This window comes from Cnephaeus nilssonii (assembly GCF_951640355.1).
Source record: "Cnephaeus nilssonii genome assembly, chromosome: 10".
NCBI classification, from domain to species: Eukaryota; Metazoa; Chordata; class Mammalia; order Chiroptera; family Vespertilionidae; genus Cnephaeus; species Cnephaeus nilssonii.
The window spans coordinates 2146141-2158234 of record NC_137081.1 but is presented as its reverse complement, the minus strand read 5'-3'; the positions used below and the strand labels follow the sequence as shown (position 1 = coordinate 2158234).

General features: G+C 49.7%; 1 protein-coding gene across 1 annotated transcript in view; it reads right to left on the bottom strand.

The window, feature by feature from the left end:
- Positions 1-2435: 2435 nt before the first annotated feature.
- Positions 2436-12094, bottom strand: part of COL3A1 (collagen type III alpha 1 chain) — a 38710-nt gene continuing 29051 nt past the window's right edge. Inside the window, exons 37-51 of the mRNA XM_079782096.1 lie at positions 11795-11848; positions 11128-11181; positions 10778-10939; positions 10582-10689; positions 9544-9651; positions 8834-8887; positions 8639-8746; positions 8113-8166; positions 7662-7769; positions 7315-7368; positions 7111-7218; positions 5860-6154; positions 4850-5037; positions 3504-3746; positions 2436-2860 (exon numbers count right to left, since the gene is read on the bottom strand). Coding sequence (XP_079638222.1) covers positions 2714-2860; positions 3504-3746; positions 4850-5037; positions 5860-6154; positions 7111-7218; positions 7315-7368; positions 7662-7769; positions 8113-8166; positions 8639-8746; positions 8834-8887; positions 9544-9651; positions 10582-10689; positions 10778-10939; positions 11128-11181; positions 11795-11848 — 1845 coding nt within the window. The 3' untranslated portion in view covers positions 2436-2713. The remainder of the gene's footprint in view (positions 2861-3503; positions 3747-4849; positions 5038-5859; positions 6155-7110; positions 7219-7314; positions 7369-7661; positions 7770-8112; positions 8167-8638; positions 8747-8833; positions 8888-9543; positions 9652-10581; positions 10690-10777; positions 10940-11127; positions 11182-11794; positions 11849-12094) is intronic.

The following is a 12094-nucleotide window of genomic DNA, read 5'->3' as shown; positions in this document are numbered from 1 at the left end:
AATGAGCAGCTTCATCAAATGAGCGGAAGGAAAAGAAGGCTGATGTCCGGAGCCATCTGCCAAGTCCTGCCCAGGAGCAGCTGGTGAAGCCGTCGCGGGCTGGGCATCCATGCCATCTCGGGCGCTGCGGCCACGCTGCTTTAGACAGATGCCCGCTGCTGCCCTGCCTCCTGCCTGACCACCACCAACGTGGGTCTCCTACCCGCCTCTCTTCTTTGCGTGGGTGGGCAGAACAACAGTCCCCGAATACGTCCACTCCTTAACCACTGGAACCTATGCGTGTTGATATTACATGGCAAGGCCAGAAAGAACTGAGGTTGCCGATAGAATTCAGGCTGCTGATCAGTCTTAAGGTGGGGAGATTGTCCCAAGTGATTCAGATGGGCCCAGTGCAATTACAAGGGTCCGTGTAAGTGAAAGGGGGAGACGGGAGAGCCACCGTCAGTGTGATGCAGTGTGCAAAAGCCTTGGCCAGTCCTAGCCGATAGAGAGCGTTGGCCTGCAGACTGAAGGGCACAAGCCCACATTGTGGGCTCAGTCCCCAGTAGGGGGCGTGCAGGAGGCAGCCATCAATGATTCTCTCTCATCATTGATATTTCTATCTCTCTCTCCTTCTCCCTTCCTCTCTGAAATCAATAAAAAAATATATATTTTTTAAAAAAGCCTTGACCAAAATATACCTGGCTTTGCAAATGTCTCAAATTAGAGCTCCAAGTAATTTAATTTTAACTCATAATGCCAATTGGTTTTCTGTCTCCACCTCTCTGTGCATGTCCCTCTCTCAAATAATAGTAGAATAGATAATATATTTGGATACTCCATCAAGTACTTCTGGAGAGATGCAGGAGAAACTGTTGACATGGGTTGCCCCTAACGTGGAGGATAACTTGACTAAGTGTTGTGACATTTGACGGATGGCATTTTTACTTTTGAAGGTGTTAGTTTTATAAAACAATTACAGCCAGCAATTATCAAACTATAAAGTCCAATGTGTAAGAACACAGCATGTTTCTTGACAGCCACTAAGAGAGTGAGAACTTGATGGTGGAGAAGGGCTGCTGAAGATGGCAGTGAGGTAGGTGGTGCGTCCAGGTGGCAGGGAAATCCTAAACTTGCACTTATTCCTAATGTCCAACACAGCTTACACCCTTAAAAATGACCAGCACCTTCCTCCCTGCTCACTTCCGCTTCCCGGATGACCTGGTTTGTGATGTTACTGTTTCCAGAGTTCGGCTCAGATAGATCCAATGCCTTTTGCTTTCTTTTTAAAAAAATATATATTTTATTGATTTTTTACAGAGAGGAAGGGAGAGGGGTAGAGAGCTAGAAACATCCATGAGAGAGAAACATCGATCAGCTGTCTCCTGCACGCCCCCTATTGGGGATGTGCCCACAACCAAGGTACATGCCCTTGACCAGAATCGAACCTGGGACCCTTCAGTCTGCAGGCTGATGCTCTATCCACTGAGCCACACCGGTTAGGGCACCTTTTGCTTTCACTGTGCCTCAGGGCTTCCACTGAATATGATCTGAATATCTGCACTGTCCCCTCCCGCTGCCCCAGGGCATGCTCTCTGCAAGAACGTAGGTTATATTAACTCCTATGTCTGAAGGTCACTGCACTATTAGGCTAGAGAGTGAGGGTTCAATATTCTTTTTTTGAGAAAATCACTAGAGTTCCTGAGTGTAAACATGCATTTGCTAAGTCTATGAAAAGTGACAAAAACGAGGAATGTTTCATTATGATATTTTATTATGGGTGTCTGTAAGAAAAATGATCAACAACCACATACAAGCTTACAGAGTGAAATTCCAACACATTCCCTGCGTTATTGTGGCAAATCAGCCCCATGATTTGTGTGTTTTTGTTGTTTGTTGTTGACTTTTACACGATGAAGGGTTAGAGTCCTCTAAAGTGACATGCCAATCAATCTTGTTTGACAGGAGACATGTACAGATGGTGTGCATTTAGTGTTTGGAATGCAAGGCAACAGTTCTGGCCTAGAGTTTTAAAAATGTAAGTACATTAGCACCATAACATGTGTCTTCAAAGTCTTCCCAAATATTGGTCATCTTGATCATTTTAGCAATGACAAGGAAGGAGGAAAGCACCTTTAAAAGCAGTTGATATCCAAGATTAAAATAATAGTGAATCTTAAAATATTTTTTTTAATTCTTGCACTACACGCTACGTTTTTAAAAAACAAATACTTTGAAAATAAATCAATGCAATTCATAAGTTTTACCAATGTATACATTTTTTTTTCATCTTTTGGGACTTAGAGAATTCATCTGTGTTTCTGACCAGGCTGAGGTAGTTGAAACAGGGAGGTCTTTTCAAATTGTCTGAGTATTTCAGGAAGAAAGGTTGTGCTTGAGTGGTAAGCATAGTCATTGCTCTGCTCATGGGTTGGATTCAAAGAAGTAACTCAGTGTGATTGTATGAGTGTTGAAGTTTATTTATTATAGCACCATTGAGACATTTTGAAATTGAAATTTTTAAAAAAATAGAACAAAAGGCATTTGAACTGTATTTGGTGAAACAGCAAAAAAAAAAAAAGTATCCTTCTTGGTCAAATTATACTTTTTCCAAAAATGTTGGAAATAAATAACTGGAATTTGGTTGGCCACTTGTACTGGTTGACAAGATTAGAACAAGAGGAACACATACGGAGTGTGAGGTTTTTGGCTGGGATTTTAGATAGAGTTTGGCTTATAGAAAGCAAACAGGGCCAATGTCCACGCCGAATTCTTGATCGGGACCACCGATGTCATAGGGCGCGAAGTCCACTATAGGGAGTCTCACCGCCTTGCGTGTCCGATATTCGAAGACCGTTTTGCCCCACTCCCCAGTGTGTTTCTGTAAAAAGAGCAAAAACAGGTAAGAGGTCATGACGTCACAGTTCCGTTCAGATGCCGCTTACCGCAGGGGCCCTGCTCGGAAGTGTGTCACCAGGCGATTTCATTATGTGAACAACGGAGAGCATTGGCGCAAACCTCGGTGGGAGAGCCCGCTCCTACCCACCAAGGCTGGAGGGTCTAGCCCGTGGCTCCCAGGCTGTGAGCCTGTACAGCGTGTTACTGTCCAAACAACACGAGATGAAACCAAGCACAAGAGGAGATGATGCAGCCGAGAGACACGGCCACCCTGGGACGCGGGAGGCTGTGCTGGGGTGACAGGCACACTGTCTCACGGCACCCCGCTTTCTGAATTAGGCAGAGTGCGTAGGAACCAGATGATCTGGTAATGTTTATATTATGGATTTAAGTTTCAATTGCCTTCATTTCAACTGCTTTTTACTTAGTGATCGAGAGAAACATACTCATTTTTCGTGGTGTTGAACATTTCCTGCAGCGACTCAGTGGATTCTATCTAACTAGCACCAACTGCCTTCCTTCACTGGTTCGCCCTCATTATTTTTATGCCTTTTCTAGATAGTTAGTGACATCCAACTAGAGATGCTGAGCAGGGTGACCCGGCCGAGGAGAAGGCGGTGACTTACCGTGCAGCCATCCTCCAGGACGGTGTATGTGAACTTGCTGTTTCCCTCGGCCTTGAATTCGCCTTCATTGGACCCCATCAGCCTCAGGGCTTTCTTCACGTTGCCGCTGGCGTGGTCCATGTACGCGATGCTGTTCTTGCAGTGATACGTGATGTTCTGGGAGGCCCGGCTGGAGAGCAGGCGCAGGAAGGCGAGCTGCACGTCCAGGACGTCTTCAGGGAGCTCGGGGTTGCCGTAGCTGAACTGCAGGGGGAGCACAGCCAACGGGTCAAACATTGTAGGTGCCACTGAGCGACTCACGCATGCAGTTTGGTTACTGTAATGTAGGTTGTTCATTTATTAAGAATATTTTATATATGAATTTTTCTCCAAGGACAGTTGACATACCGTATTATATGAGTTTCAGGTGTACAACATAGGGATTCTATATGTCTATGCCTTACAATGTGATCATCGAGATAAGGATAACCATCTTTACTGTGTGAACATGTGTTTGCTACATGTACAACCTAACATGTTAGAGTAGAAAATGTTTGGAGAGTTAAAAGGTGGTGGCATACTTCCTTCTAGCTCAGCTCTTAAGAGAGAAGTCGCACAAGTGTTACAAGTGGTCACCTGGATACGTAAAGTCAGCTGGGCTCTTCTGTTTATTAACCAGCCTTGGTGTGATGAGCAAATAGCAGGAGCCAAAAGGGCGGGCAGGAGGGTGACAGTGTAAGATGGGCAGGAGGGTGACTCAGTGTAAGATGGGCAGGAGGGTGACAGTGTAAGATGGGCAGGAGGGTGACAGTATAAGATGGGCAGGAGGGTGACAGTGTAAGATGGGCAGGAGGGGGACTCAGTGTAAGATGGGCAGGAGGGTGACTCAGTGTAAGATGGCAGGAGGGTGACTCAGTGTAAGGCGGGCAGGAGGGGGACTCAGTGTAAGGCGGGCAGGAGGGGGACTCAGTGTAAGGCGGGCAGGAGGGTGACAGTGTAAGATGGGCAGGAGGGGGACTCAGTGTAAGATGGGCAGGAGGGTGACTCAGTGTAAGATGGGCAGGAGGGTGACAGTGTAAGATGGGCAGGAGGGTGACAGTGTAAGATGGGCAGGAGGGTGACTCAGTGTAAGATGGGCAGGAGGGGGACTCAGTGTAAGATGGGCAGGAGGGTGACTCAGTGTAAGATGGGCAGGAGGGTGACAGTGTAAGATGGGCAGGAGGGTGACAGTGTAAGATGGGCAGGAGGGTGACAGTGTAAGATGGGCAGGAGGGGGACTCAGTGTAAGGCGGGCAGGAGGGTGACTCAGTGTAAGGCGGGCAGGAGGGTGACTCAGTGTAGGATGAGACGGGGAGAGCCCCTCTCACCTGGAAGCCGCCATCCATGGTCTCCCCGAACCAGACGTGCTTCTTCTCAGCACCGGGGTCTGCCCACCAGCGCTTGCGGGGGACGCTGTGCGGGCTGGCGCCGATGCAGGTCTCCCCCGTCTCCATGTTGCAGAACACTTTGATGGCGTCCATCTTGCAGCCTTGGTTAGGGTCAACCCAATACTCTCCTGACAGGCACCGCAAAGGACAAGGGAACTTGGTTACAAAATCCAGTACTGAGATCTGGCCCAGAGTGGGTGTGTGTTTGCCTGGTAAGACAGTCAGAATGTTGACCGCTAATGTACTTGCATTTTATAGGATAGCGTAATGTAAGCTCCTGTCTAACCCAGATTTATGCCGTAAGTCTAACCCTGAAGTCCCCATGGTTGACTGTCCTCTACGTTAAGTAATTTCCTGGAGTGACTCCAAGGCAATGTTCCAAGCCAAGGTGTTTAAGAGCTTGAAATAAGGGTGCCTTTCAGAAAGAATGAACCCAATATATGCAAAATCTCACACTACTGCAATATGAAATTGCATGTGATACTCTGGAATTTTTCATTTGGATTTTTTTAATCTGAAAAAAATTAATAATTTGATTTATTACTAAAAGTAAATTGCATTATTTCAATAATTAGATTGCAAACTTTGTCTGCATCAAATTACATATATTTGATCCTCAGAACACAGTGATAAACATTGCTTTATCAGTCACACAAGCTTGTGATGATACGCAGAAATACACCAAGCTATGATTTTATTACAATTTCTGCAAAACTGTCTTTAAAGTGTCCCACTTTGGGGTGCTGTGAAGTAATTCGGGTCACACTTTAAGTTCCTGTTTGCTTCTCACGGTGTCAAGCAGTTTCCCTTCAACTACCATCTTGAAACCCCGTTTCTGCTCTAACAGCACAGCCCTCAGCTGCATGTTCCTCTCCCCTGAACCCCAGTACGGGCAGCTCTCCCTGCGCTCCCCCCAACCCCCCCACCCGGCCCGAGGCGCCCCCACCTACCGCTCTGGAGCTCGGGGTGGCAGAACTTCAGGTCTCGGCAGTTCCGGGCCGGGTTTTTGCGAGAGCCGTCGGGGCTGATGAGGCTTTCCACCTGCCCGCTGACTGACTTGAGGGAAGTCATGATCTCCTCGGTGTTGATTTTGAAATCCAGGGGTTCGTCTCCATAATAGGGGGCAAACCCACCAGCCTTTTCCCCTCCACCGCCGGAGATGGCAGCTGCGCCCCCACCACAGCAGGGGCCGGGCGCGCCGGGGGGTCCAGGGGGGCCTGGCTGGCCTGGGTGGCCTGGGGAGCCCTGGGGAAGGGAGAACATACATCATGGAGGTGTACTGTTTGTCCCCGTGAAGACATGTGACAGCCCAAGGAAAGCTATTAAAGACCATGGGCGCCTGAGACATCGTCATTGTTTTACCAAAGGTGATGTGACCAAAGGATAACAAGCTGATAACGGTTCTGATTCATCCCCAGGGTACGTGTTGTTCTGCTGTGTGAGAGTCGGTGGTGCTGGAGCACGTATCCACCCCATGGGGCTCCTTCTGGATGAGTGACGTAAGCAATGCTAATGCGGACCGGGTGTCTCCCGTGTCAGTCACCTCCCGTGTCACGCCGGCATTAGAATCCTGAGCCCAGGTTTGTCATTAACTTTGTGTCTTTGGGCTGATCACTTACTTGCCTTTTAATTGCCACCTGTGTACCTTGTGGGGGGAATAGTCTTTATTCCACTGACCCCAAAGGTACAGGATGGAAAGGTATTAGGAATGAAATTCTGGAAGCTCTCTGAGAACGAGAAAGCACTACACGCAGGGGAGGCAAAGTGTGTTTACAGGGTGAGCACATGAAACACGGAGTTCATAAGACCACGGTAATAATCACAACCGCGTGTCTTTTTCCCTGGGAACCACCGCAAACCCACGCCTGCCCACCCCTGCGTTTGCAGCTCATTCTGTTCCTCGTGGTTGTGGGGCTCCTCTGTGAGAGAGCACAGGCACAGTGGAGCTGGTTATTCGGGCGTTTGTCTTTATTTGGACACACCTGTCAACTGATCAAACTGTAAGAAAGGGTTTTCTCCTCGTGGCAGGGTGATAGTCTGAATGTGGTGGAGAATGGCTTAAAGTCACTGTGCATTCTCTAAATCAAGTCGGGTGACTGCGTTATATTGAACTCACTCTGGTTTCAGAATATGGCAAAGTGTTTCTGGAAATGTGAAGGTGAGAGCAAGTCAAATGCGTGTGTCTGTGAGGGATGTCTCACCTCGGACCCTCTTTCACCTCTGTTTCCTCGAGGCCCTGGTGGTCCAATGGGACCTGGATGTCCGCTGGTGCCGTCTTTGCCGGGGGGCCCACTAGGTCCAACAGGTCCCTAAAACAGGATCATGATGTCACGGTGCTGGGAGACCTTCCTTCGGTGCGAACAGGGCGGCAGCATGGGCCTTCCCGTTCTCCCCGCGGTACTTACCCTGGGGCCTGCGGGTCCTGGGCTCCCGACTGCCCCTTGGTGACCGGCAGGGCCCTGGGAGGAGAGGCAGGGCAGACAGGAGTGAGAACTTGGAAAGGTTAGGAAACTGCACATTCCAGATCAGAGCGAGGAAGACGGGGATCGTGATAAAACCTAATTTCCTTTCCTTCCGTCTCCCCACTGTCTCCTGCCAGCTGCTATTTCAAATACGTCCTTGAATCCATTCCCCATCTCTTTTAGCATATACTTTTAGAAATGAACATTTTCTACTCTCAGTGCATAAAACTTGCCTGTCCTGTCGGTTAAAGTGCATTGACGGGGGTTTTCTAACAAAACGACGCACTTACTGGAGAGCCGGGGGCGCCTGGGTTCCCGGGGAATCCTCGATGTCCTTTGATGCCGTTGGAACCACGTTCCCCTGTTTCACCTTTGTCACCACGGGGGCCTTGGGGACCCTTTACAAAAACACATGTCCAATCAAGGCTGTATCCACACACACTCATTGGGAAAACACAATAGAGTTTATGCCGATTACATCCTCTTACATTCCGGCATTCTCTTAGACGTCCCATCAACACACCGATGGGATTTTGGACTGATAATGGCATGGAACCCCAATAATTGATGTGTATATCCTTGGCCCCCAGGAACTTTGGGGTCCTGAATTGCTTTCTGCATCATTGAAGGAAAGCTGAACCTCTGATCCATAGGTCTGTGTTTTGTCATCCCCTTTCCCCGAACATGCCAGAAAAGAGAACATCCCTAGATAGAGTAAGTTAAGAAAAGAACGTGACTTACAGCAGGACCGCGGACACCAGCAGGACCTGGGGCACCAGTAGGGCCAGCAGGGCCCTACAATAAAAGGAAACACAGAAACACACGGAATTATTCACTTAGCGGTACACCTTTGTTTGATTTAAAAGTGAATTTCATTGTGAAGGAATAACTGTGCTTACTGTTATTGAAAGTTAGTGTCATTTCCTCCTTCAATGTCCTTTCCCTGGTTATATCTTTACCAGGGGGTCTAAACAGACAAGCTGAGAGCGTCCTATTAACCCAGCCTTCCCTTTACCTGGTAAGTATACACTTGGCCTGGTCAGTACCATTTTGGATTTTAGTAATGAATTCGTCATTGAGTACCGCCAGAGACTTCCCGTGTGGCCTTATGACCGCAGTTGCCTATGGAGTGACTAGCGTGAAAACTGCACCATGAGTGACAGTCCATCTTTTTGGTTGGCAGATGTGACATTCTGTCTGCTACCTGCTAACCTCTCTATGGAGGAAGACAGACAAGGGAAGAGAGATGGTGCGGATCAGGACTCACAGTTTCTCCTCTGTCACCACTCTTTCCTGCGGGACCCACGGGACCGGGCGGGCCGGGATGTCCAGGGGAGCCAGGGGCGCCAGGAGAGCCATTTTCACCACGATCTCCCTGTGGGAAAAGGCCAGGTCCAGAACCAGTGTGACCGGCAGCTGGTGTTCCAATGGCACGTGCCTACTGTCCATGTGTTTGTCATACCTTGGTCCCGGGAGTTCCATCGCGGCCCGGGAGACCATCGGATCCAGGGTTTCCCTGCGGAAAGAGAAGAAAGAAACGGAGAAATGAGATCCATCTCTTTGGAACCACTCCAACGCCATTGCCGCCATGTCCCTCAGCGGGAACACGACCCCCTGGAGCGGATGAGAGTTGGTTCTGGGGAGTGAAACTTGGTAGATGTTACAGTGGGCTGGCCCTGCCCAGGCTGACAGGCCTAAGGGCAGTGTGTCTGTGGTGGTAAGTTTCCTGGGTGAGACAGGGAGACAGGATGAGGGAGAAAATGTCCAATAGGAACCCTTAAGGGAGAGATGATAAATAAAAGCGGGGCAAACAGTACTTTAAGCTGCTACTAGAAATCTACAATTAAAGGAAAAGCCAATCACGGTAACACGGAGTACATCTCCACCCAGAAGGAATGTTGTAACTTGTGTATCCCCGCCCCAACTGATTTCTTTCTTTACCTAGAGGCCATAGTCTCCCCAGGAATGGTCATTCATTGAGTTGTATCAATGAACATGGACATTGAGGCTGTTCTAAGTTCTAATGGAAAGAATGTCTGTTCTGAGAAAAGGAAGGCGAACCTTGGCAGGCGGCCATATTTACACTCTTAGCCCTGAAGGTCCAGGGTGACTCTCGCTTAAATAAGTCACCCAGACCACCTGGCTGATGGCTGTCCCAGACCCGGCACTCACATCGCGTCCTGGTTCACCCGCTGTCCCCGCCAGGCCAGGCAGGCCTTGGGGTCCAGGCGGCCCGCGCTCTCCATTGTGACCGCTGGGTCCAGGTTTCCCCGCTTCACCCTGTGTGAAACATACAAGGCATTTTTTAAACCTAAGGACTAAACGAATATCATGTGATTAGAAGTTTAAATCAACTTCTGCTGAACTGGCTCCTAACCCAGTCTCCACCACAGGGAAAAGCTTGGGAGAAGCAAACTTCCTGCGTTTTCTAACTTTTCCAGGGACTCTGGGCACCGGAGGGCTGAGTCAGACACAGGTGGTCTACTCAGCATCCATCCTGAGAGGAGATGTATACACAGGCGTGGCCATTATGAGAAAAACGTAAGGATGAGCCACCAGGAAGCTCTGGGCTTGTGGTGACCATGACAATGAAGTGACATTGGACATCTGGCTCCACCTACAGAATATACACCTACCACATTTGTTCATGTTCATCGAACACATTCAAATGTTTTACAATATTATATGACCTTTACGTGTAAAGAGGTGCTTGAGGTACCGAAATATGAGCCTTCATAAAACAGAATTGTATTGTCCCATTTGCTAAAAGAATATTTAAGATGCTAACCACTAGGATATCAAAAGTCGTATTAGTGAAAACAAGTCAGGAGTGCAGAACGAACTGAGTTGATGAATAATCGCTACCAGTTAAAGGCTTTCTTAGGGCCATACGCTGACATGATTTCCCCTCAGACTCACGGTCAACAAACTGAAGGACGCTCACAAATTTCCAACAGAGGCAACTGAGATGGTAGGGAAATACCTTATTCTGTGACCTCCACTCTGTGCGCATGCCCCAGGCTGGCCTAGGATGTGCACTGCTTTGTACTCTGGAGCCTTTAGCAACATACATGCTTCCCCCAAATGTGAAAAGATCAAGAATTTTCATCTGTCACAGGAAAACCTGCGCATGCTGTCCTTGCTGTGGCTCAGCGGTCCCCCACGGCTGCCAGGAAAACAAGGGGCCGGCGATGCCAAGAGGACACTCACCTTAACGCCTTGCGGGCCAGGACTGCCCCTGGCGCCGGGCATGCCCGGGGGCCCCGCCAGACCCCGCGCGCCGGTGATGCCTGCGATGCCGAGCGGGCCCGGGGCTCCCTGCGGGCAGACAAGAGAGCTCAGTGTCCTTCAGGTGAGCGTGCTTCCGGAGTGAGTTAGGGGCGGAAACGGATGGTTCACTGCTCACCGGAGGGCCCTGGGAGCCGGGGGATCCCTTCTCGCCGGGCGGGCCAGCGTCACCTTTAGGGCCGGAAATCCCGGGGCTGCCGGGGCTGCCACTGTTCCCAGGGGGGCCCGGGGGGCCGTCCTTGCCTGGAGCACCGCTGGCGCCTGGGGGGCCTGGGTTACCCTACAAAACAGGTTTGACATTCGAGTATTTTAGAATGAAAACATTGAAGATTCGTCCCTCTTTTACCTGCATCCCAACAACTGTCTATGGGACTTATACAAGCAAGAGTGTGAGGGGAGCTTCTCAGCGGTGTGAGTTCCCTTTGGGGGGCGGTGAGGAAACCGGGGGGCGGGGGGGGAGGTGCTTACGTTGTTGCCAGGAGGGCCGGGGAGACCTCGGCCGCCGGGGAAGCCAGCTGCGCCCTGCGGAAGGACAGCGTGTTGTTGGATTTTCCAGTAGAACAAACAGCTGAGCACCACACACACACACACACACACACACACACACACACAGACACACACACAGACACACACACACACACACACACACACACACAGACACACACACAGACACTCACACACACACACACACACACACACAGACACTCACACACACACACACACACACACACACACACAGACACACACAGACACTCACACACACACACACACAGACACACACACAGACACTCACACACACACACACACACACACAGACACACACAGACACTCACACACACAGACACTCACACACACACACACAGACACTCACACACAGACACACACAGACACTCACAGACACACACAGACACTCACACACACACACACACACACACACACACACACACACATGAAGGACAAGCATGTCGGGGGTGGGGGGGAGCCACCTTCTACTGTGAGTCGCTGTGGTTTGTTTTCCCGTTGGAATTTACATACGACTCCTATGTGAGTCTGTGCCCATGGTTTTTATACTCTCGTTGGGGACCTAGTGCTTTCAAAGCCGCTCATAGACAGACGGTACTGAGGGGGCACTTACCGGGCCGCCAGGACTGCCGCGTTCACCTTTGACACCCGCGGGACCAGGGGGACCCTGTGTGGAACGGAGGCGAGAATGACTCACAAGAAGAGCATCACATCACGTTTGGCAAAGCATTAGGCCTCTGCCAACCAGCAACTCCGTGTGATCATCATTTTGCAATTTACACGCGTATCCCATCACGCTGTCCTGCCCCTTGGACTCAGACAACGCTCTATGTCGGTTACATCTCAATAAATCTGGGGAAAACCCTGCAATAGAAGTAAGAACCCCTCCCCCCAAAACAACAAAGCGCAACTC